The sequence below is a fragment of the Bos javanicus genome, chromosome 13 (genome assembly GCF_032452875.1).
Source record: "Bos javanicus breed banteng chromosome 13, ARS-OSU_banteng_1.0, whole genome shotgun sequence".
Classification (NCBI taxonomy): domain Eukaryota; kingdom Metazoa; phylum Chordata; class Mammalia; order Artiodactyla; family Bovidae; genus Bos; species Bos javanicus.
In genome coordinates this window covers 51455247-51479512 of record NC_083880.1, presented here as the reverse complement: position 1 = coordinate 51479512, position 24266 = coordinate 51455247, and the positions used below count along the sequence as shown (strand labels likewise).

The window sequence follows — 24266 nt, the reverse complement described above, 5'->3', positions numbered from 1 at the left end:
TTAGAAAGGAGTGCTGCTGTCTCTGGTCAAGCCTCCCAAACTGAACACCCCATTCCACAAGACCTCTCTGTGACCTGGATGGAAGGCCCCTCCGCGTGCAGACTCTCATCTTGGCAGGCCTAAAATGCCACCACGTGCACATACCTTTTTGGGGGCTAGGTGCTATAATACCACAAAGTAACCCTGCTTCCAAAAAGAGTAAGTAGCCAAAACTGTTCCTTGGCCCATCTGCAAGGACTGGGCATTCTCAGGGCCCTGGAGAACAAAAACCCTGCTGGCTTCTAGTATCCACTGGAAGTTTTATTTCTTCAGGATTTTATCCCAACCAGTCATTTAAAAACAACACAGACCTAGGGGGTAGGGATTGGGAACTGCATCTCCCTCCTCCTCACCATGGACAAAAGTGGAAAAAACAGAGTAGACAAGAGAGGTGGCTAAAGCGAGACAGCAGCAGTAGTAATAGGGCAGCTCCACCACAGAGCCAGCTCCTTGCTCTCCTAGGCTCTGACTAGAGCCCTTATGGCTGGGGTGAGGGTGGGTACAACCCTCCCCTGGCCCTCCTCAGATGGCCTCCTTGGGGGCTCAATCCATTTCTTCCAGCAGGAGGCTGAGGCACACAGGAGAAAGTGGGAGAAGAGAACGTTGGAGGGGCAGGGAGGTGGCACAAATGAGGTGAGAGGCATGGGCAAGGCTCTAGCGTAGAGGCCCGTGGACCCTCCGCCTGCACACCCACCCTGGGGAAGGGGGAGGAAGCCGCACCGTCATGCAGCATCTGGGGGATGAGGCTGGGTTTAAGGCCGAGGGCCCCAAGGCAGGTGGTGCCGAGGGCCTCAGTCGAAGCCGCGCCAGTCACTATGTTCGGAGTCGTATTCTAGCTCAGCACCCACGCACCTGACGCCGTCTAGCAGCATGGGTGTGCCGTGGTGTCGGTCTGCAAGACAGGCAAGAAGTCAGTATGCCAGGGTGGACCCTAGCCCCACCTACTCCAAGGGGACTCCTCTACCTTCCCTCCCAGCTCTGCTAGAGGATGGGGAGAAAGGCACCCACCAAGGAGACTGGGAATGGGCCAAAACAAGGATCCCTTTTTCAGACTCAAGGAGGGTGGAAACTCCTTGTAGCCAAGCTGGTGCCTCCCTCCTCTAGCCAGACCTGGGCCTCAAGCTCTCACCCATGACGCGCGCCTGCACGATCACGCGCACGCAGGTGTCGGAGCCACCTTCACAGGCTAGCAGCATCTCCTCCTTGAGGACGCCCTCCTTGTGCGCTGAGTACTCACACTTGACGCTGTAACCTGCCCGGGGCGATCAGCACCTCTGTGGCCTCCTGCCCCCCAGCACTCACTGGTCCCCACCCACCACCAAGACCTCTAGAGGAGCAAGGATGGCCCAAACTCCCCTCCACCCCTGCCCCCAGGGCTGGGTACACAGGCTTCTGGAACTTGCCATTCTTCAATGAGCTCTACATGTAGGCCAGAAGTCAAAACTCATGCTTGCAAGAGGTGGGATTCCCCAAAATCAGAGGCAGGGAGAGAGGGTGATGGGGGAGGGAGGGAGGAGCAGGGCAGGGACTGAGCAGATCAGGTGGCAAGAGGCAAAGACCTGAGGAGGCTTGCTCAACCCACTTAAGGGCAAAATTATGAAGTGGAAGTAGGGGGGACATGAAACTGAAGCTGGGGTTTCTGTAAATGGTGAAACTGATTCGCTAGCCTTTGGGAAGAGGGGTGCTGAAGGTGGCAGGGTATGGAAAAGCAACTTCAGGTCTGGTGGGGGCTGGGAGGCAGCTGCCCAAAGTTCCTGAGGTTCCAGTAGGTTTCCCCTGGCAAAGGAAGGGCTAGAGGCCCAGAGCAGTTCCTCAGTGGCTCCCACCATCCCCTTGAAGTAACCATCAGGCGGTGAGCAGACATAGGTCAATTGTGTGAGCCCATAGACTTCTGTCCAGGAGTGAGGGCTGGGGCATGGGACCTGCCATGTTGCCACACAGCAGGCCCATAAAGAGGCATCATGTCTCCTGGTTTCTGAGCTACCCATCAGCCCCTGATGGGGGAAGGAAGTACCCATGCTGTCACTCCTGCTCACACCCAGGCTCTGCTGGAGGAGGGCAAGCTTCCAGCACCCCAAGCAGGGGACGCACCTTCTGGGATGGGCATGACGCTGAGGAGCTTGAGGTGCAGGCTGGGGACAGGTGTCTCTCGGACGTCCTTGCTCAGCCTGTGCACTGGGGGTAGAGTGAAGGTAATTTCATACCTGTGCAGGATCTTCAGGAAGCCAACCTGCAGCAGGAGGGGTGGGGGATGGAGGCACCTTCACTTACAGTCTCCCCCAGGGTCCGCCCAGGATGTACCACTGGTGATCCTGTGGGCCCTCCACTTGCTTCCTTGACAATCCCAGGGGATTCTGACTCCCTGCATCATTTTAGCTGGTTCACACCCCTGGCCTGGCAGCTCCAGGCCCTTTCTTCAAGGACCCCACCCCTATCACTTGTCCCATATCTGTCTCATGGGCCCTGAAGTTCCTTGGTGGCCCATTCTATAGATGATAAAATAGAAGCCAGGAAGTGACTGGCTGAAGGTCACAGTGTGGTCAAGCTATAGTCCTCCCTGGACCTCTTGGCTACTCTTGCCACACAGCAAGGCACCAGCCACTGCCCACAGGGAAGGCTCAAAACCCCACTACACAGGCTATCCACCTGCCCCCACCACTATCAGCATGTGCCCAGGGACACTGGTCCTCTGGTCACTCATGGTGAGGCCACCAGGCAACATAGATAGCACAAGATGGAGGGTGGGTCAGAATCACAAAAACGGACACTAGACGAGCTTTGTCAGTCCAGGGCTGGCCCACAAGACTGGCACCAGTCATGGAACCTGGAATCCAGCCTGCCCTGCTGGCACCCAAACATGGATGCCTGCCCATTCAAAGGCTCACTGTGTCCAACAGCCGTGATTCACGGCCTGGGAAACTTCTGTTGTTCATACACACAGCTTTGCCATACTCAGAAACTCAGTCGTGTGACAGGTCACAGGCCAGGGTAGCTGTCGGGGCAGGTAGGCTGACCGGAGTGCCTGTCCAGGAGGGGCAATGTGCGTGCTGTATCCACAGCTCACAGGGCATGCGCTCTCCTGCTCAGTTTCAGGAAATGGATGGCCCTGTCTTTTGAGGGAGTATTTAGCCTTTCAGTAGGATCAGGATGATGTCACTGCATGATAAAGCTCAGTCCCTATGGCTCCCACACTCTGCTAAAAGAGGGCACACCTCTCAAGAGGGCTTTCTGGCTGTGCCTGCTAATCACTGGCTGTACCCTGTGATCCAGCTGCACCACTTGCAGTATTTCCCTGGAGAAATACTCAGATGTAAAAAAAAACAAAACGCATCACTGCCCTATTTATAACAGTACAAAATAGAAACAACTGTAACACCAGGAACAGGGAACCAGCTAAATCAATGATGACAGATATAGTGGAATATCAGGCAGTTGTAAAATCTCATGGAAAATTATTTAGTGAAACAAACAGGAGATGGATCACAACAGAAGCAACCAAAAAACAGTGTGTACGCTGGTATACCAGCTTTTCATTTTTGGAAAGAAAGCTAGAAAGGAAGCTGGAATAACATCAAAATATTAACCATAGTTATTTCCAGATAGTATGATTGCAGATACTTTTAAATTTCTTTATAGTTTTCTCTATCTTCCAAATCTTCTCTACCATGGACATGAATAGATTTTGCAATGGGAGGCAGGGAGCTATTTTTGAAAGTTTGGGTTCATTCTGTTTGCTCCCTTGGGGAAACTGTCAGCTCTTGGAGAAAGAGCAAAGGTTTCAGACTTGGGCAGAAATGGCTATGACTCTGGGCCCCTCTGCAGGGTGGTCTCAATAGATCAGACGCCAACCACCATGCTCACCTCCATGCCTTCCGGGGCTCAACATGGGAGCCCTGGTATACTGTCCAACCTTAAGGCCTCACTCCCTGTTTCCCTCCAATCCATCCCCTCCAAAGAATTCTTCCTGCCTCTCCCAAATGGATGTGGGATCTAACAGTGTCCCAGCAGTTGGAGGAGCCAAGGGTGTACGAGGTATGGACACTACAAGAGAAGGAGAAGGGAAAAACATGGAGGTGATAAATACTACTACAAAGAGCTTCAATCAGCCAGAGGTTTGGCAAAGCAGAGTAAAGTCACACCGTGTTATCAATATAATTAGCCTCACATACATACACCCTTCCATTTCCAGTTTTTTGGGGTGTCAATTGTGTCTACTTGAGAGAAGGAAAATCAAGGTGACCTGCCCAAGGTTACAGAGCCAAAAGAGGAGGCCCAGAACTGTACCCAGGCCTGTGACACCAAAGCCTGAACACCTGCCTTCCAACTGCAATGGCTGGGGTGATGCTGATGCTAACAAGCTCCACTCCCATTCAAGTAACATCATAAGTGCACTCATCTCATCACAGTCTCACGCTTCCCATTTTACAGATGGGGAAACCAAGGCCCAGGGAAGGACAAAGATGGAGCCAGCTTAGAGGAAATGGAACAGGCCCAGGAAGCTGGGCAGGGCCAGGGAGAAGGTAGAGGGAATAAGGTTGATGATTATAAGGGGGGGGAGGTATGCACATACCTTGACCAGAAAGCTGCTGTCGCTCTCCTGGGTGACCATTACCACAGAGTCATGCAGCTTCTCATCAAAGTGGACATGACTCTGGGAGCTTTCTGCATCATGGCTTGTTGCGAAGCGGATACTCCGGACTCTGGACTTGTTGCCTACAAAGAGAGTGGGAGAGAGCTCCAGGGGTGTTGCCTTCTCCTAGCCCCAGGAAACTACTCCACCGTGTCACTGCCCTGCCCCTGTGACTGCCCCTTCATATCAGTCAGCATCCTCTGCTGAGCTAGGCCACATCCTACTGGACAGTGGAGATCATAAGGCTTGAGACTCTCATCTGCCCTCCTGCTTAGTCCTCCCACAGAAAATGCACACCCTCAAAGAGGGTATGAGGGGATTTAGGGATTAGCTAATATGACCCTTCACTTAGAGGGAATGGGGCTGACAGGGAAGAGACAGTCCTGACCCTAACCAAACCCCAGGCAGTGCGGGACTCAGCCCCAGTGCTCAGGATACCCTGCCCTGTGCTCTCCTTCACATTTCCAAGCTCCCCATCTCTCAGGCCTTCTCTTCTAGGTCTGCCAGTCCTGAGGCCCTCTGCCTGCTCCTCCTGCTGACCCCCTTGAGAGGGGAAAAGGGCAGAGACAGGAATGGGCTTGGGCTTTATGGGACCTGCCTGGGGGTGGGAGAAACAGAGAGGGTCAAAAACTATACTCAGCCCTCCTAGAAGGGGCTGCAGCTTCCTCTAAACCTCACTACTGATCACTGGCAGGTGAGAAGAACCCAGGGGAGCTCCAGGACCCCTCCCAGAGAAACCTTTCCTTCCTCCGCTGAGCTCCTCACATGGCCCTTGGCTGTCCCTCACTGGGTCAGGTTTTCCAAGGCCAGGCAGGCAGGGAGTTAAGGCAGGCAGATTAGTAGGAGCTTGGTGAAGGCCTGAGCCAGTCCTTGCCTGGGTTTTTGCACACAATGAAGACTCAATGGAGGCCCAAGGGGTCAACCATTTCCCTGCTGAGTCCCTCGGATTTAACCCTAATGTCCTACCTCACCTAAAACCTTCTATGAGTCTTTCTGGACTCTGAATGAAACCCCAACTCCTTTCCACAACCTACTGTAGCCCTACCCACTTCCGAGCCTCCGTGCTCACACCAAGCCCCTTGTGCTACCAATCTCCACAGTGGAACAGGGAGGCTGGAACATGGGGCCACGAGGGCAGCACACCAAGGTTCCCTGCTAGCGCCTGGGCGTCCCCAGCACAAACACTGGTGTAATTACTGATGTAATATAATTCATACCTCACATTCAGACAGACAGACAGACACACAGCCAACACAGATCCCACATGCAACAATACCCCTTCCCACCAGGGTGCACTATAAGACTCTACAAACCCCAGCAGACCAGGCAGGCACTCACCCTTGTTGGCTGCAGCCATGGACGCCCTCCCTGCCACAGGCTGAGACACGCAGCTCCTGCCGGACACCACCAGTCACGCTCAGTAGCCTCCCATGCTCCAGGGACACCAGCAGGAGCCTGATGGGTGGGGAGTGCAGAGGGGAGGGCAAGGGTCAGGGCCACTGATGGGCCTGTGGCTGGTGGGAGAGCATAGGTTTCCCTTTAGGAAGGACCCAAACCCTTTTGGCTCTCAGTAGCCCAAGTGGTACCTGTGCCCCCTACTCCTCCACCCACTCCACATTTGCCAAGAGCCCTCACCCTTGCCTGACACACTACTGACCCACAGCCCGGCCAGCATGTACTGAGCTGCAGTTTCTGGGTGTCAAAGCACCAGCCCAGAACTCTAGTGCCCAGCAAACCTGAGGCTGGTGGGAAGAGGCAGCCAGCAAAGGAAGGGGACTTCACTGGCACTTTCCAGGGGCCAGTTCTGGCTCTGGTGACCCAAGAGTTGGCCCAGCCCAGACATACAGGTTGTACCATCATACATCCAGAGGTCATAGTATTCTTGCTGCACAAGTCAATCCAGGTTGGAATTAACAGTAGGCTTCGAGGGGGGCCTATATGCCCTGATGGCTCAGAGGTTAAAGCATCTGCCTGCAATGCAGGAGACCTGGGTTCAATCCCTGGCTCCGGAAGATCCCCTGGAGAAGGAAATGGCAACCCACTCCAGTATTCTTGCCTGGAGAATCCCATGGACAGAGGAACCTGGTGGGCTACAGTCCACGGGGTCGCAAAGAGTCGGACACGACTGAGAGACTTTGCTATTCACTATATAATAAGACATGTTCTTAGAGCTTTCCCTCCTGGTGATCAAACAGGGCCATACACAGAACAGGCATCTATGAGAGGGTTGCCACCCATCAGAACTCACAGTTGAGACTTTGGCTTGATTGGCAGGCCTTCCAGTTCAGCTCCCCAAGGGCAGCCTCAGAGCAGAGGCAGTGGGAAGTACCCCCAGGAAGCCTGTGTAAGCAGCACAGCTCTGAAACACTGGGCTGGGACCATTTCAGCATCAGAGAGAATATTATGCAATTGATGTTAACAGATGGAACTATATAAAATCAGAGCATTCACAGTGATTATGAAAAAAGGAAGAAAGCAAAACAAATCCAAACCCATTTGTCACTACGGACAAGAGCAACACCCCAACTCTCTGCTCTGAAAACTGGCAATCTTACAGAGAACTACTTCAGTCTGTCTCTTGGTCTTTCTTGTGGCCAAACAGCCCTGGTGGTTAAAGGATAGCTCTTCCTTAACAAAGGAATGACTGAATGCTAAATAATTCTGCAACCCCCCAATAAACAAATGTTGGAAGCAACACCAATCAGTGGGTGCTAAACCAGGAAGGCACGGATGCTCACAGACACACAAATACCACTGACAGATGACCCAGGTCAAAGGGAAAAAGTTTGCCATGGAGCAATGTGACGTTAGCCAGTCTTGCACTAGTCAGTCTCCTCTCAGAATGGGACATGGGGCCCAAGTATGCCTACTGATGTGAAGCGGCACCAAGTCACAGCACCGCTCACAGGGCAGTTCTGCCCCAAATGTCTAACCTGCGAGCAGAACCAATTAAAGGACTCCACAAAAAAGCAAGGAGACAAACCCAGAAGGCCAGATATTCTGCAAGACAAGTGACCTAATTTTAATAAAAGAGGGAAGTTGCTTTAGATAGGAGATGGGCCAACTACAGCCTGTCAGGCTGCCACTGTTTCCTGTTTTTTTTGTAAAGTTTTACTGGCACACAACCAAGTGCTCATTTGTTTACATGTTGTCTAAAATTGCTTTTATTTGTTTCTTTGTTTTGCTGTGCCCTCACGGCTTACAGGATCTTAATTCCCTGACCCAGGGATTAAAGCCTGGCAGTGAAAGTCCTAACCACTGGACTGCCACCTAAAATTGCTTTTCACTAAAGCAATCCCTGGTTCAGGAAGATCTTCTGGAGGAGAAAATGGTAACCAACCCCAGTATTTTTACTTGGAAAAAAACTCCACGGACAGAGGAGTCTGACAGGCTACAGTCCACAGGGTTGCAAAGACTCGGACATGACTGAGCATACACATTAAAACTACTCTGAGTAGTTGCCACAGAGGCCACATAGCCTGCAAAGTCTAAAACATTTACTATCTCGCCCTTCACAGTAAAAGTTTGCCAACTGTTCTGCTAAATTAATACACAAAGAGACTAAGACGGCAGGATACTCAATGGGACAACTGACCTGGCTTTTCCCACCACGTCAATTTCAAGAAGAAAAATATATGTAGAAGGGCATTTCTCAGTTCAGTTCAGTTCAGTCGCTCAGTTGTGGGAAATAATTGGGAAATGTTAATAAACAAGACTGGATCTTAGACGACACTAAGAAATAAGAGTTGATCAGCTAGGTGAGATAATGGAATTAGATTATGTAGAGAAGTACGTCCTTATTTCCCCTGGAGGAGGAAATGGCAACCCACTCCAGTATTCTTGCCTGGAGAATGCCATGGACAGAGGAGCCTGGCAGGCTACAGTCCATAGGGTCGCAAAGCGTTGGACACAACGGACTGAGCACGCATGCATGCACGTGTCCTTATTTGTCAGAGATATACACTAAAGTAGAGATGAGTGATGTATGAATGACCTCTGCTGGTCCAGGGAATGAAGAAAAACCACTGAGTGGCCTCAGAGTTGGCACTGGGCCTGTGGAGGGCATGACCTCAAGGCCCCTCAGGTGCTGAGCTACCCTGGGAGCAGGCCTTACCTCCCTCCCCATTTCCCAATGCAAAAGCCCACCAAGGCTCAAGCGCCACCTCAAAGGCAGGGCTAACAGCTTGGGTATGAGGAGCACCCCCACTGGAAGCCTCAGGAGGTACAGGGAAGGGCAAAGCTAGAGTCTCAGGAATGCAGAACAGCCCCAGGCCAGCACTCTGGGTCAGTCCCAGAGAAGGGCAGCCCCTAAGGCTGTCTCCAGAAAGTCTGGCCCTTGGAGAGAGGCCTGCCCTACCTACCCACTCCAGCCACCCCCTGAAGCTGTGGACTCAGAGCCTGTGAAACACAGCCAAGAGCAAGGGGACCAGGCCTTCCCCCTACCTTGCACAGAGGCTGCTCCAGCCACTTCTCTACAGCCAGGGGAAAAATGACAAGATCCCCCCATTTCCCGAGCTTCCCAGGTGGCTCGGCGGTAGAGAATCCACCTGCAATGCAGGAGACATGGGAGATGTGGGTTCAACCCCTGGATCAGGAAGATCCTCTGGAGAAGGAAATGGCAACTCCTTTGAGTATTCCTGCCTGGGAAATCCCATGGACAGAGGAACTGGTGGGCTACAGTCCATGGGGTCATAAAAGAGTTGGACATGACTTAGTGACTACACAACAACAATCATAATTTTGTGGCTTCTCAGGTGGCGCAGTGGTAAAGAATCCACCTGCCAATGCAGGAGACTCAGGAGATGCGGGTTCGATCCCTGGGTTGGGAAGATCCCCTGGAATAGGAAACAGCTATCCTTCCCAGGACACTTCCTGGGAAGCCTGGATGAAACAGTGGCTGGTGAGCAAAGGCTCCTAGGGCTTTTACATGCAGGGTCCTGTACCTGTCTTCCTCCCCTGTCCACTGCCTGTTGCCTGCCTGCCTGCCTTCACCCAGGCCATCTGCCTGGGATAATTCTGTTCTCCCATCCACATCTCAGCTTGGGGACCTTTTTCAAGGCAGCACAACCCATTCCCACCCCCTCCCATTCCAGGATAGGCCTGAAAATCTTCAAAAAGAATTCCCTTTCTCACTTCTGCAATCATTTACTATCTCTGTCTCCCACCTTACAAGAGCAGCGACTGTGCTTTTGCCAAACCCTGTATCCCCAGCACCCAGTCCAGCATCTGACAGGGAGCAGGTGTGTTAGGTTTATATTTGTTAATGAATGAATGACCAAACTAAACGGAGCCCAAGAATGGGCCTCAGTGGGCCCTTTAGGCAGACGTAGCACATCAGGGCCCAGAGGCACTTAGAAGAGCTCCCCACCCTGCTCTTTTAGCAACCCCTGCGCTGGAGGGCATTCCCCTTCCCCCATCTCAGAGTGGTGCCTCCCATAGGGCATTGTCTAGCCTGGCCACAATCAGCTGTTACCTCCCCACTGCCACCACCAACCTTGAAATGGAAGGTCACTGAGGGCAGGACCTGTGTCTCTTGCACTGCCCAGAGCTCAGTATAGAGCAAGTACTCAGGCATTGCCTTGTAACCCTTGAGCACTGAGAACAGAGAATGAGAAAGCCCAGAGAAGGCTGGAAAAGCTCCTTTCCCAGCAGAAAGCCTCACTGGTCGCTGTCCCCTGTGAGCCAGAACCTGAGCTACACACAATTCTTCATTAGAATCGGGAGAAGAGGGCATCAGGCCTCTTCCTGCAGCAGCTGTGCCCAAAGAGAAACACCAGGCACCCTTGAAGCCCCAGGCCTCCTCTTGTGCCAGCCAAATCTTGATCGTGGCCCAAGCAGCTCAGCCCCCAAGAGGCAGCAGGGCCATGGTCAAGAGCATGGGCTCCAGAGCCCCAAAGACCTGGTTTAAACTCAGGCTGCATGGCAAAGTTACTTCATGCCTCAGTGCCTCAGTTTCCTCACCTGCAGCACAGGAATAAATAAGCAATGGCCTCGTCCTCAGTGGGTCTGGTGCAGCTGTTGCCTGAAGCTCTGTGACAGCACTCCCCACTCTGCCCCCACCTTTGTAGAACAAATCCCCCAAAGGACTGCTTTCTGAAGCAACAGCAATTTCAGCATCAAAGAAGGACTTCAATCTAGTCAGGAATGGCCCTCAGGGCAGGCCCTCTAGCCTTCTCAGAAAACAGCTCAAGGGTTGAGGGGCCTCCCTCTCCCTTCTATCATCCTGCCTTCCTCCTCCCCCACTCCCAGGCCAGCAAGTTCTCCGGGCATGCCAGAGAGCAGACTGTTGGGAGCTCACTGTCCACCTCCCTCAACCAGAAAGGCATATAAAGAAAATGTGAAGAATATATATCCTGGGAAATGCCCCCATTCCAGCAAAAAAAAAAAGACACCCCCTCTTTAAATCAGCTGTCAGAGGTGGTACCACGGAGAGTCATGGGATGGGGAGGGTTGGGAAGCTGGAATAAGGGCCTTGGGGGACTTCTTCAGCTCTCAGTTACTCTCTCAGGGAAACTGTCAGAACCTTCTCTCTGGTAAACAGAGAGCTCCCAGCTCAGGTCCCTCTCAGCTTTAGAGAGAAAAGCTGCTTCAAGATTATCCTACCCAAGATAGGGTTCAGCCAGGCCCACTGGTGCCTCTGGCATAGGGAACAGAAACAAGGAAATGGCAGCTGGGCAGAGAGACAGTTAACACAGAAACTCAGAGTTCTCAGCCCCCTAGAGTCCCGCTGTGCACACAGGGTGCTAGCTGCTCCTCCAGACTGTCCCATACTTGGTGCCCAAGGCTGGAGAAGGGGCCAAAGACAGTCTGTCCATGGCAAAGTAGAGCTCCAGGACCTGCCACACTCTTGCCCTATATCCCACAGCTGCATGCTAACAGCACCTCTCTGCAGCCCGCAAGTCCCAGGCATCACAGGACCAGCCCCAGCTTGTCCTCTGCTTTGTGGTTAGGGACATGCTTCTTGGGGCCTTGTTTCTCATTGATTCTTCAATTCCCATTCTCAACCTGTTCAAGTATTTTCTGAGCCAGGAACTGTACAATCTCCTACCCTCCCTACCCCAACTCTGGGCTCAGTCCTGGCTTAAGCACTCAATCCCACAGAAGCTGTTCCTCAAAGCTCAAGCACGGGGCTTCCCTGGTGGCTCAGTGGTAAAGAATCTGCCTGCCAATGCAGGAGACACAGGTTTAATTCCTGGTCAAGGAAGATCCCACTTGTTGAGGAGCAACTGGGAGGCACAACTACTGAGCCCACGCTCTATAGAGCCCGAAAGCAGCAACTACTGAGCCTTCGTGCTACAACTACTAAAGCCAATGTGCCTAGAGCCTGTGCTCTGCAACAAGAGAGCAGCCCCAGCTCACTGGGGCCTGCATACCTAGAACAGGCCTGGAAAAGCAAGGCTGGAGGTCAGGAGTGGTTGCGACAGTTTTACAGCAACTCAGTATAGATATGACTACGTTTCCTCCTTCCTCCAGCAGGCCAAAGTTGCAAGGGTAAGTATGGGTGTTCTCTCTCAAAAATGGGTGGAGCAGGGCTGAACTGAGGAAAGGACCCCCACCATCTCACATCCTCTTGTCTCCACCAAGAAATGCTGCCTTTCTCTCCCCAGCATCTCCTCCCCACAATCCCTCTAGCCTGAGGGTGCTCAGACACCTCTAGCCTCCAGACTGACTGCCCGACCCAGGCGAGGCCAGGTCCAGGGGGCAACAGCTGCCTCTGACCTGCTTCAGCTCCCTGGGCAGAGAAACGCCTTACCCACACTTCCCAAAGCCAAGATTCAAGAGGAGAAACAACTGAATGTCTCCCTTCTCAGTCCACCAGGATCCCTGCTCACTAAAAGAAACACTGGTCCAGAGCCTAAACAAAGACCTCCTGCTCTATGACAACGGGGTGGTAATCGCCAAGCTCCAAGAGACATCAGGGGCCTGGGTATATGAATCTGTATCCTCTCCACCCTCCATCCCCATCCTATCCTCATCTTCTAAGGGGACAAAAGCGTCTGGACGCCGCCCCGACCCCACCCACCCCAATCACACCCCTCACGGGCTGCGAAGCGGTGGCTCTGTCCCTCAGAGATAATCCTCTCTGTCCCACCATCACCTCTACTGACGCAGTAGTTTCGCGAGCCCATACTCCCCAACATCACTGCCCTCCTCCCTGAAGTGCCGAGCCACGCGAGGTCAGAGCGAGACTACTCGTCCAAGGTCACCAGCGAGGCGATGACAATGGGGGAAAGGGGGTGCTGGGAGTTGCTGACGGAGCTGACCCCTAGGCCCCCACCCTCACAATGTCACTCATACCCTCGACAGCGCCCCGCGGAAAACACTTCAACTCTACCACCTAACGGTCACCTGCGGCCCTGGGACCTAATACCTCCCCAGCTCGGGTGCCAAGGAGCCCTCCCTGGCCCGGACCCGACAGCGGAGCCCTCCAGCTCCAGCCGGAGGGGTCCCAGTCACCGACTACCTAGAACAGTGGTTCGATTGGGAGGGGATCTCTGTGAGCGGGATGAAACTGGGAGGTGGCAGAAGGAAGAGCAGTCTCACCGTGCGGGGAGCACCCTGAGGCCGCGACGGTCAGGGACGACCGCAGCGGCGGCAGTGGCTGAGGCGGCAGCTCTGGAGACCGCGGCAGCAGCCGGGGCCCAACGCCGAACATGAGAGAGCCCCGCGCCGCCGCCGCCCGCCGCCGGGGCACGCCCCTTCCCCCGCCCATTGGTCGACGGGGGTGGGGGTGGGGCGAGGGTGCTTCGGACCAATAAGCGGGCGCCAGAGAACCGCCAACGGGCGATGCGCCTCTGCGTCAGGAGGCCCTGCGGCTGCGCTGTAAGAGTCCCCGCCCCAGGGCCTGAGAAGTTCTCGCGATGAAGTTAGCCCTCGAGCTCGCTGTAGCCAATAAACCGGAATCGCTCAGAAGCCAGAGAAGGAAGAAGCAACTTTGAATGGGCTCAACGCGCGTCCACTCTCAGCGCTGGGGTTTGCACTTTCCATATCTCCGCCCAATTTGGAAGGGGCGTCCCTCGGGTTCTGCCCCCTGGAGCGGCCGTAAGGTGGGGCTCAGAGCTAGGTGGGGCACCTGAAGGTTGCCTTTTCCCCTAGGCTTCCTAGTCCGCCTGGCCTTTGATACGGGTATCGCTAGGTCCTGTCCTGGAGCGGAAGAACCCTCCATTCTGGCTCTGCGATCTCTGGTTTCGGCATCTTCCTCTTCCGTTTCATCTCCCTGCCTCGGAGGAAATGCCCCCTTGAGGATCTGAGAGACATCCTGGGCGCCTGGCTGGCCCTGAAATGCATCAGAACAAAGAAGGCCCCACGGGGTGGAGGTTGGGAGAACCTCTGCAGGCGCCTCCGGGGACCACAGCCTCTGCTGTCTCTATGGAGGCAGTCGCAATGTCAGAAGGATCCGCCTAGCTCTGCGTCCCAGGGTGCGCACCTGCACAGAGCCTTCGGAGCAAAAACGTAGCCCTCGGATCTTTAAGGGTTCTAGCCACTGCTCCACCTACAGGTCCTTGAACAAACAACACCCCCCTCCCCATTTCGGTGGCTGGAACAGGGTCCCTAAAGTACCCGAGGGGATTGAACCCTTCTAACAACATAACTAGGAGAGATGGTATGGGCGGCTGAAGGCCAGCTTTTCAGAAAGACCGCGGTCACTGCCTCTGGGGAGCCTCCAAGGCTCCTACCCTCTGCTGGATCCCTGTGACCCCTAATCTTCTGGTCTCTGGTTAACACACTGTTGACAGGTCTTCCTGAGCTATCGTTTACAGTGAATCCTACCCTGCTCCAAACCGCTCTGTGCTCCGGGAGTGTCCAGAAAAACCTCAAACTTCTTAGCATCATTTTGGGTGAAACGTGAACACTCTGGTGTTTGAGATGACCGATCATCGGGAGATTTCCACTGATCTCAGCCCATTCACTCTTGCCAGATGCTTTCTCTTTACCCAACCCCACCAGTCCACGTGCCCCACTTGTCCCCTCCTCAGTTGCAGTCCTGTGTCTATTCAAGGTGGCAGACGATGTGCCCAGAGTAAGCTATAGATGTATTTTGTTTAGTCCATATGGGTTTTAAAAAAATTCTAATTCAGACTTCCCTGGTAGTCCAGTGGTTAAGAACCCACCTGCCAATGCAGGGGACACAGTTCGATTCCTGGTCTGGGAAGATTCCACATGCCTCAAGGCACCTGAGCCTGGGCCACAACTACTGAGCTTGGGTGCTGCAACTTCTGAAGCCCCCACACCTAGAGTCCGTGCTGCTCCGCAACAACAGAAGCCACTGCAGTGAGAAACCCTTGCACCACTAGTAGCCCCTGCTCAAGGCAACTAAAAGCCTACACACAGCAGGGAAGACCCAATGCAGCCAGACATTAATTAATTTAAAAAAACTAAACTCTTGAAAAAAAAGTTTCTTCCTCCTTCTCTGCTTCCTCTTATTGATTGAACAACATGGATTCAATTCTAGCCTGGCACCAAAGACTGACACCCCAATTTACCATAGTCCTCACCAGTCCTTATTTTCTGACATTTATTTTACCTCTGGGTCTATGCAGACATCTGAATTTATGATCCCCTCCTTATACTACCTTCCCTCCTCTCATAGGCAAAACTACCCTCCCTTCAAGACCAGGTTAAGGCCTTCCTCTTTTATATTTTTCTAGTCAACTTCTCAAAATCATCCCTGGTATGGACTCTTTCAGACATACAGACTAACAACTAACTGTATTATTTCTTTTCTTTTCTTTCTTTTGGGACTTTTAATTGTCCCCTCCTTTCAACAACTATTTTCTAAGTGTAGGTGACGAGCAAGTTACTGTGCAAGGCTCTGGAATTAAAGGCACTTACAGTTTAGGGTGGGAGATAAAAGACAAAAAGAACTGTGATCTCCTGTCCCTGCCAAACATTCCTCCCATTCCCAGGCACTGGGCAGTCTGGCTAACTGGCCAGTTGGGAGGACCTGCAGTACAGAGCTTTCCATGCCTGGGGATATTATAGGCTCCCAGGGAAGGCCCCAAAGCCACGGTGCAAGTGCAGATGGTTCCAGAAAGCCTCCAGGAGGAAATGAGACTCTTCATGCCAGGAAGAAGTCAGGGTAGAAGGTACCCAACTGCCCCCCCTCAAAGTCCAACAGCCTGTGTACCAAGAATAGGGTGAGCCAGCAAGGGAGGATTTATGAGCAACTCCAGGTTAGGAGAACAGATTGAGCATATGTAAAGCATCCACTCCAGCTTCAAACACATGGTTTTCTGGACTCCATTATTATTATTATTTTTTCCTTTTTCTTCTTTTTTTGGCTGTACAGCCCAGCTTGTGGGATCTTGGTTCCCCCAAGCAGGGGCTGAAGATGCACCCTTTCAGTGAAAACCTGGAGTCCTAACCACGGGGCTGCCAGGGAGTTCCCTGGACTTCATTCTTTTAATAAAAATTAAACAATTATAACCTCATTGGAAAACTGCTTGGCAGTATCTAATAGAGCTGATAAATGCCAACCCTGTGACCCAGCAATTCCACTCTTAGTTACACATCAAAAGACATGTATGCAAATCTTTGTGGCAGCATCATTTGTAATAGCCCCCAACTGGAAACCACCCAGGTGTCCATCAACAATAGAATAAATCTGCTTTCTCTCAGAAATAACACTATTCTAGACTTTATCCTTTCATTGTTTCTTCATCTTCATGGTCACAAGCTTCTAAATAGCTCCATTATCTCTGCCTCTTGATTTTCACACCTGTGTACCTCTCCCCTTGAAAGTGGGCAGGACTTAATGAATTATTTATTTATTTTGCCACCTCAGATCTTAGCTGCAGGCAATAGGATCTTTGTTGCAGAGTACGGGCTCTCTAGTTGTGGCACCCAGGCTTAGTTGCTCCGCAGCATGTGGGCTCCTTCCCTGACCAGGGATTGAACCTGAGTTCCGTGCATTGCAAAGTGGATTCTTAACCACTGGACCACCAGGGAAGTCCCTGTCTAATGACTTTTAATAAATGGAATACCACAAATGTGATGGATGTCACTTCTGCAATTACATTAGATAAGATTATAACTTCCATCTTGCTAATAGACTCCATTAACTCCCTTGCTGGCTTTGAAGTAAGCTATCATACTGGAGATGGTCACGTGGCAAGGAAATGAGGGCAGCCACCAGTCAATAGCCAGCAAAAAACAAACCCTCAGTCCTTCAGCCCACAAAGAACTTAACTGTCAACAACCAAGTGAACTCAGAAGTCAATCTTTCCCCAGTTTTCAGACGAGACCATAGCTCTGGCCAATACTTTGACCACAGCCTTGTGAGAAACCCCGAACCAGAGGATCCAACTAAGCCATGCCTGGACTCTTCACTCACAGAAAATATGAGGTAATAAATATGTGCTGTTCAAGTCACTAAGTTTGTAATAGAGAATTAATAGGAGTTCTTTTCAGTTCTGCTATTACAAGGAGTGTTGCTATGAACATCGCAGTACATGTGTCACAAAACACAGGAACTTAAGTTTACCCTGGATATGCTGAATATGTTGGAGAAGACTCTTGAGAGTCCCTTGGACTGCAAGAAGATCAAACCAGTCAATCCTAAAGGAAATCAACCCTGAATATTCATTGGGAAGACTGATGCTGAAGCTGAAGCTCCAATACTTTGGCTATTGGAAGAACTGACTCACTGGAAAAGACCCTGATGCTGGGAAAGATTGAAGGCAGGAGGAAAAGGGGATGACAGAGGATGAGAGGTTGGATGGCATCACCGACTTGATGGACATGAGTTTGAGCAAGCTCCAGGAGTAATGGATGGACAGGGAGGCCTGGCGTGCTGCAGTCCATGGGGTCACAAAGAGTCGGACACGACTGAGCAACTGAACTGAAGTGATGCTGAATATATGCCTAGTAATAGAATTGTGGGGTCTCAGGATATTCAAATGTTCAATGTTACTGGCAGTGTAATGATCAAAGTTAAGGTCACACCAAGGCCATGGTATCTTGGTCAGGGTTGGTCTTGGTCCACAGAACTTGGGGTCAGTCTGTGGGCAGGGTCGGGAGTCATACATATTTAGGGGTGAGACCATAAGTAAGGTTGAGGATGAATCTGAGGCTACATTTGGGAAGAATCTGAAGCCTGGATTTGTGGTTGGGTTTGGGCAATGTTGGAAGACACAGAGTAAGTTTGGGGGTCAGTCTAAGGCCTGACTTAGTTAAGAGTTAGACTTCTAAGAGTTAGAAGTCAGGCAGTCCTAGTGTACAAAACCAACCTCCTACCAAGAAGTGGCCACTGCAGGGTCCAGCTCCCCAAGAGTTGAGACCCAGCCTGGGCCCACAAGGCTCTTTCACTTAAGGGGTAGGGATAACACAAGGGGGACAGGAACTCACTTCCCTCAAAGAAGAGAAAGCAGGTACAGGAAGGATACCATAACTTTAATGGGAACAACTCAGCTCCACATCCCCCAAACATTCTCAACATACGCCGTGGGAGGGGAGGGCAGCTGGAAGGCACAGTCTATGGCTGAGCTCACACCTCACCCCTTCCTCTTCAGCTGCTGTGTTCTCCAGTCTTCAGCTGGGTCCCAGGTGAGTGCCCAGGACGGGCAAGGAAGCCCCTCAGCTGTCTTGGACAGCCTCCCCTTTGACCCATGGTACAGAGAACTAGCCTGGATGGAGACACTGCTGTCACCAGAGCTGGGTGGGGACCCGGTTCTAAGGGTGTGGACCAGGCTGGGGGACCACCCGCTAAGGCCCAGCACTGGGAGCACCAAGGCAGAGTCCCTGGTGTCAAGCACTGATTTGGAATGCACGCCAGGTCTCTGCATGTGGCTTCTGGGTTCTGGAAAGCGGTCCATTCTCCTGACCCAGATGGAGTGGAAGGAGTGGCTCAGTTCCTGGGCTCCGCTTGGAGGGTTCCTGTCCCACTGCCCCCCGTCCTTGCTCACTCACACCCCAAGGGGGCGCTTGTGTCCCAGGAGGCTCACTGGAGCAGCTGGCTCCGCCCGCCCATTAGTCTGCCCTTCGAGGTGGGTGCGTCATTTGCGACTTCTGGGCTCTGGCGGATAAGGGGGCGTCTCCCAGGCTCACCGCTGCTTACGCTCTGCCTGCTGGAGCCTCCGGGAGAGGTCTTCTATGCGCACGTTCTTGAGCTGGAGCAAGTGCTCCAAGCGTCTCACCTTCATCTGCAGGACCTAGGCCAAGCCACACAGAAGTCGAGTCCAGTGGCCTGCTGCCGCCTGCCCATCTTCCCAGGCCTCAATTCCCGGGCTCCCTCCCAGTGCGCCTTCACCTGCACGGTCTCCTGTGAGGCCAACAGCTCCTGCTCCTTTTCAGCGATCTGGAGGATGAAGCTCGGGTCGCTCTGCAATGCCTGGCTGTCCCCTGGAGGCCGGGGCACAGGCAGTCGGCCCTCCCTGGGGTGAGATGCAGCTTAGCTGAGGCTTGGATCTCAGACCCCACCATCACCCTTTCAGTGTACCTCGACCAAGCCTTCCCTCCCTCCCACTGTCCCTGAAATCCCTCCATCCCTGACTTCCCTACCTTTCCAGATGCAACCCTCACCCTCACCTCCCAGGTAGAGAATATCAGGCTTGGTAAAGTCAGGAGCTCCCAGCTTCCTTACCTGAGTTGCCCCCGTCCCTGGGGGTCTGGGACACCTTCCCCTCGGGCCTTCTGGGACAAACCTGAGACAAGGCAAGTATAGGAATAACCCTGAAGGAGTCCTATTTTCCTGTCTTCCCCCTCCCCATAGTCCCACCCCTTCCCCCGCAGGAAGGATGGACAGGAGAAAAGCTCTTCTTGGAAGGAAAGGCAAATAAAGGCTACCTTACCCACATCCATGTAGTCAGTGCCATCCTGGGGAGCCAGCTCCTGTAAGAACCGCCCAGAGTCTGCAGTGAGCTTAGGCTGCCCACTCCCAAGGACATCCCTCTCGCTGTGGGCTCCCTTTAGACAGGCACCCTTCTCCCACACTTGTCACTGAGGCAGAGCTTTCTGCTGCCTGGAAAACTCCCCTAGAACAGTGCAAGAAGCTGGAGTAGGGAGGAACCTGTAAGGAGCCGATGCCCTGCTTCCTACGTCTCTGACGCTCCTCTAGGCGCTGCCTCAGTGGAATGAGCACCAGCTCCACCACACCTGGGGCACACTGTGCTATCTTGCGCATCACGTCCTCTGGTACAGAGAAGTTCAGTTTGTTCAGCACTTTCCTGGGGGTAGACACAGGGATGGTGGACTGATTCCTGGGTGGATGAAGTGAGGGGTAGGGGGAAGGAAGGAGATGCAGCAGTGGTAGCCCTTCCATGCACAGCCCTGGGGGAATGGAAGGGCATCCAACCTGAGCCCAGAGCATGTATGTCTCGAGGATCCTTGTCACCTCCCCCAAAGAAGAGTCCCTTGATTTTGTAACCAGATAGATTCTGTCTGCATTGTCCTCCCCACCCCAGCCACCAGCCTGGACTGTGGAGACCATAGGAGATGGAAAGGCTGGGCAACCCTTCCTTAGATCCCAGGCTAGGGGCTAGAAATCCCACTAGTGTGCCCAGGTATTCTGTTACCTGTTCAGGTGACTCCAGTTGCTCAGTTTCTGCTGGAGAGAGTTGGCAGGGACATAATTGTGCATCTCCACCATCTTGGGGAAGTAAAACTTGATGACCTCTGCTACCAGGACTGAGGGAGAGGAGGTGGGAGCAGACATGGAAGGTGTAGAGATGGGTAAGTAAGAAGGAAGAGGGAGAAGGAATGGGTGGGGTGGGAGAATCAGGGGTGGCAGAGTGGTGGGGCCAAGAGAAGAGGTAGAGATGTGGAAAGGGGAAGGATAATATGGAGGGGAGGTAAGAGACCAAGAACAGTGATCAGCCAGAGACAAATTCTCCAGAGGAGCTTCATCCCTTTGCCATTAACTCAGGGCATCTGAAAACTAAGGTCTCTAGTCCCCTATTAGAGAATGAGTCTCCAAGACAAACCTTCAGGAGCCTGGGGGCTCATCCTAGGAATTGACATAAATACACACACACACACACACACACACACACACAATGATACAGAGATGTAGAAACACACACAGACACATAGGGCCATCACCAGAGTCCCAAGAGACAGTTACCAACACACGTATACACGGAAACACAAAGTGTCACATATGCATCAATATACATACAGAGAAATGCATACTTCTGTCATTAAAATCCCAGGAGAGGGTCTTCAACACACAGACACCTAAACAATCACAAAGAAACATATGCACACAACACCCCCGTTCTTACATATAGGACAGAACATATCAACTTGCATATGAACAAACACATGCTCAGACTCCCACAAGATATATAAAATTCAGGAATAAGCATGCACACACACAGACAGATGCATAAATACACATTTTAGTCATTAAAGTCCAGGGAAGGAGTCACAGACATACACAGACACAATACACCCCACACACATAAAGGATAGAATATGTATACATAAATATGGACACACATATGTTCACATTCCCACAGATGCACACTTCTGCAATTGAAATCTTAGGAGATAGTTGGACACCCCTCTCACTAACCCACACCTAACCCCTCTGCCACAAGCACACAAGCACCAAGAGACATGTATTCACATAGACCCTGTACACACGTACATACAGGACAGAAGGCGTTGACACACAAAGACATACAGGAGACACCCAGGCGTGCGTGCGGACACACTCACACACGTTGGAGCACACACCTCCATCACTGAAGTCCCGGGACAGATTTCGCTTGGGCCGGGACAGAGGGATGTTGTCTACCCACAGATACAGTTGGTGCAGTGCTTCCTCATCCACGCTGCCCGCCATTGGCGCCCTCGGAAAGGTCAAGCCGTTCCAGCTGTATAGCGTCCAGGGCCAACCTCACGAGCCCTCAAGACCCTCTTCTCTCGCCACTGCTGTGACCCAGATCCGCCGCGGCGTCTCTAACCCAGACTCGCGTCCCAGCTGGGAGCGGCCATATTGTTTTCTGAAACCATGGCAACCGAAACTGACTCGCCGGGGAGCAGGGGCTTCTGGGAGTTGTAGTTTCCTCCCCTCCCGCTACCTCCTTTCAGGCCTCACTTTGAAAAGGCGGTTTTTCTTCCCCGCCTCCCAAGAAAAACCACCTCTGCCAAATGCTGACCAGACACTGGCCCACTCTGGGAACTGCCGAAGACAACCAGGCCTCCAGAACTCCTGCATCAGTGTCTTCAGAACAAAGATCCCCTTCAGGGTCCTTTAGCAATCAGTCCCAAGTGAAGGCAGCGGCCCAGTGTTTTGTCAGCTTTATCTGGGGGTCCATTGTTAGTCACCAGCTGCTTCACATCTGGACTGTGGAATGCTGTGTGACAGGCCTTGCCAGGTCCCTCCTCAAAGCTCTGTGCTCATAGGGCCATCTCCACACCACTGCCCCTTACACCCCCACCCCCAGTAGTGTCCTGGTGAGGCATTTAACATGTAACCTAGATTCCCAGGGAGAGAACCAGACCTCAAGACCAGTGTCTTGGCAGGTCATTTAAGTCCTTAACCCTATTTCTTTCTGAAGAAATGAAATGGATATGGTTCTCATCTATTTGTCCCAAAGGAGTAATAGGGAGAATGGGAAGGATATTTACAGATCTGTATTTGGGACTGGTGGAACAGGAGTTAGTTATAAGAACGGGAGCTTCCGCTCCGGTAGACACTTCTACATCGTTCATCTCCAAGAGCTATTCTTCTACAGGTTAGAAACTGAGTCAGTAACCAGTTTCTTTAGGAAAACTGGGCTAGGAATGTCTTAGTAAAGGGACACTTTTAGATCAGCCTGGGGAAGAGAGCTTGCTTCTGCCACAGACTAGTGATTTGGCTTTGGGCACTTTTCTGTACATGTTTTCTCATGGTTTTACCTACCTCATACAGGTTTCTTTTTTAAAGAATATTTTATTTATTTGGACGCGTCGGGTCTTATTTGCAGCATGAAGGATCTTCTATCTTCGTTGCGGCAAGCAGGATCTTTAGTTGCAGCATGAAACTTAGTTGCAGCCTGTAGGATCTAGTTCCCTGACCAGGGATCGCATCCAGGGCCCCCTGCACTGAGAGCACAGTCTTAGCCACTGGACCAGCAGGGCTTTGTGAGTCCTGGTGGTCCCCTCACAGGAGCTTTGTGAGTATCTAAAGTGTTCAGCACAGAGCCTAGCACACAGCAAGAGCCCTATTCATGTAGACTGGTGTTATCACTAAAGAGATGATCTCAGTTCCAGCAAGAGGCATTCTTGTTGGCAGCAGACAAATGGAAGCATTTGCCTTGTTGGTATTTGAGGCGAGGGACTTGGATTGGTCAGTGGCACCTAGGGAGAAGGCTACTGCTCCCACCCATTTACTCCAGAGCAGGTGAGGGGGTAGACTGGGCTTCTTTGTCTCATCCTCCAGAGCTCAGATGGGGACTAGACGTGGGCCAAGGTGGGGCTGAGAATCTCAGGTGCTTTTTGCTCTCACTTAGTTCTGAAGCCTTCAAGGCCTGGAAGGAATCCCTGAGTGCCAGAGGTGTGGAAGAGGAAGCGTGGAACAGCCCTTCCACCTTCCTGTTTAAAAAGATGATGTGGATAAGTACCCCCCCACCCCCCACATTCCAGGGTGGAGAGAGGAGGAACTGCAACGAGGTGGGGGCAGGGAAACAGAGGGGTGATGTGCCAGCCTCAGGCAAGGTGGGAAAACCGGTTTGGGGCCCAGAGCTGCCAGCCAGCTCAAGCTCAGGCCCTCCCTTCACTGGAACCACTGGGGCTGAGGGCCTCAGTGAGGAAGGGCCTGGGAGGGATGAGAAGAGAAAAGGCAGGTAGGATCAGCAGAGCGGGCTGTCTCACCTGTGGATGGGGGGGCCCTCTAGAGGGTACCACACAGGGAGTGGTTGACATCTTCAGCCTCTTCAGGGTGCAAAGTGTCCCCAGCAACTTCACCTCTACCCTGCCACTGTTTCCAAGGATAGCCACCAGGACTGGAGATGCCAAACACTGAAAGGCGTAGAGGACTCCCCACTTAAGGCACCATACAAGGGATACCCCTGCAACTCCAACCGGGACCACAGGAGCTGCCCCCAACATTTTCTTTCTGCCCCTCTCCTGCAAGGATCTTCTTTAATGGGCCTTGATAACCCTAGTTCCCAGGCACCTAGCTTAATTTGGCCCTCCAGGGACTGTTGGCTCCCTCCCTCCTATCCTAGCCAACTGACCCAAAGCTTCTAACCTCTAAGCACTGCAAGGCCCAACTTCCTCAAACCCACCCCCAGGCATTGGTGCATTGAAGATGCCTCCTGCCCCCAAGCCTGTGCTCAGACAGTCATGTCCACCTCTTTGCGACCCTATGGACTGTAGCACGACAGGCTCCTCTGTCCATGGGATTCTCCTGGCAAGAATACTGGAGTGGGGTGCCATTGCCTCCTCCAGGGGATCTTCTCGACCCAGGGATCGAACCCGATTCTCTTAAGTCTCCCACACTTAAGGAGGCAGGCAGATTAGGCAACATTTAAATACAGATGTTGCCCCTCACCCTGGTCAGGGCCTGGGCTATAGCCACTCTCTCAACATTTGTCCCACCAGAGCAAGGATCAAAAGGAACCGGGAAAGGACGTGTCCCCAAGACAGACGCAAGCCCAGACCATGAAGG

General features: G+C 52.5%; 2 protein-coding genes across 11 annotated transcripts; both read right to left on the bottom strand.

Annotated features, from left to right (window-relative positions):
• Nucleotides 1–279: 279 nt before the first annotated feature.
• On the bottom strand, nt 280–13375 carry ADISSP (adipose secreted signaling protein). Of its 2 annotated transcripts, none has more exons than XM_061436664.1 (6): nt 13214–13375; nt 6008–6124; nt 4610–4752; nt 2131–2269; nt 1169–1291; nt 280–931 (listed from the first exon to the last, which is right to left on the bottom strand). In XM_061436664.1, the coding sequence occupies exons 2-6, from the start codon at nt 6024–6026 to the stop codon at nt 831–833; spliced, it is 525 nt and encodes a 174-aa protein (XP_061292648.1). In that variant the 5' UTR covers nt 6027–6124; nt 13214–13375; the 3' UTR covers nt 280–830. The 2 variants fall into 2 exon arrangements, with proteins under 2 accessions (XP_061292648.1, XP_061292649.1); XM_061436665.1 differs by lacking the exon at nt 13214–13375 and adding an exon at nt 6918–8807.
• Nucleotides 13376–18046: 4671 nt separating this feature from the next.
• Nucleotides 18047–24177, bottom strand: SPEF1 (sperm flagellar 1). 9 transcript variants are annotated; one of them, XM_061436658.1, is made up of 8 exons: nt 22518–24177; nt 20182–20293; nt 19677–19866; nt 19459–19498; nt 19251–19311; nt 18918–19041; nt 18716–18819; nt 18047–18487 (listed from the first exon to the last, which is right to left on the bottom strand). In XM_061436658.1, exons 2-8 carry the CDS (start codon nt 20253–20255, stop codon nt 18163–18165), a joined length of 918 nt encoding a protein of 305 aa, XP_061292642.1. In that variant the 5' UTR covers nt 20256–20293; nt 22518–24177; the 3' UTR covers nt 18047–18162. The 9 variants fall into 9 exon arrangements, with proteins under 9 accessions (XP_061292642.1, XP_061292638.1, XP_061292643.1 ...); XM_061436654.1 differs by lacking the exon at nt 22518–24177 and adding an exon at nt 21347–22511; XM_061436659.1 differs by lacking the exon at nt 22518–24177 and adding an exon at nt 21347–22511 and having other exon boundaries at nt 18047–18294.
• Between the last annotated feature and the right edge of the window lie 89 nt (nt 24178–24266).

Coding starts and splice junctions, on each gene's coding strand:
- SPEF1 (XM_061436654.1), bottom strand. CDS start 21,455: ATGGCGGGCAGCGTGGATGAGGAAGCACTGCACCAACTGTATCTGTGG. Junction 18,820..18,917: donor CCTCACAGGAGACCGTGCAG/GTGAAGGCGCAC, acceptor GGCTTGGCCTAG/GTCCTGCAGATGAAGGTGAG. Junction 18,488..18,715: donor CAGGCAGAGCGTAAGCAGCG/GTGAGCCTGGGA, acceptor CATCTGGGTCAG/GAGAATGGACCGCTTTCCAG.
- ADISSP (XM_061436664.1), bottom strand. Junction 2,270..4,609: donor ACAGCAGCTTTCTGGTCAAG/GTATGTGCATAC, acceptor CTCCTGCTGCAG/GTTGGCTTCCTGAAGATCCT. Junction 1,292..2,130: donor CGTCATGCCCATCCCAGAAG/GTGCGTCCCCTG, acceptor CGCCCCGGGCAG/GTTACAGCGTCAAGTGTGAG.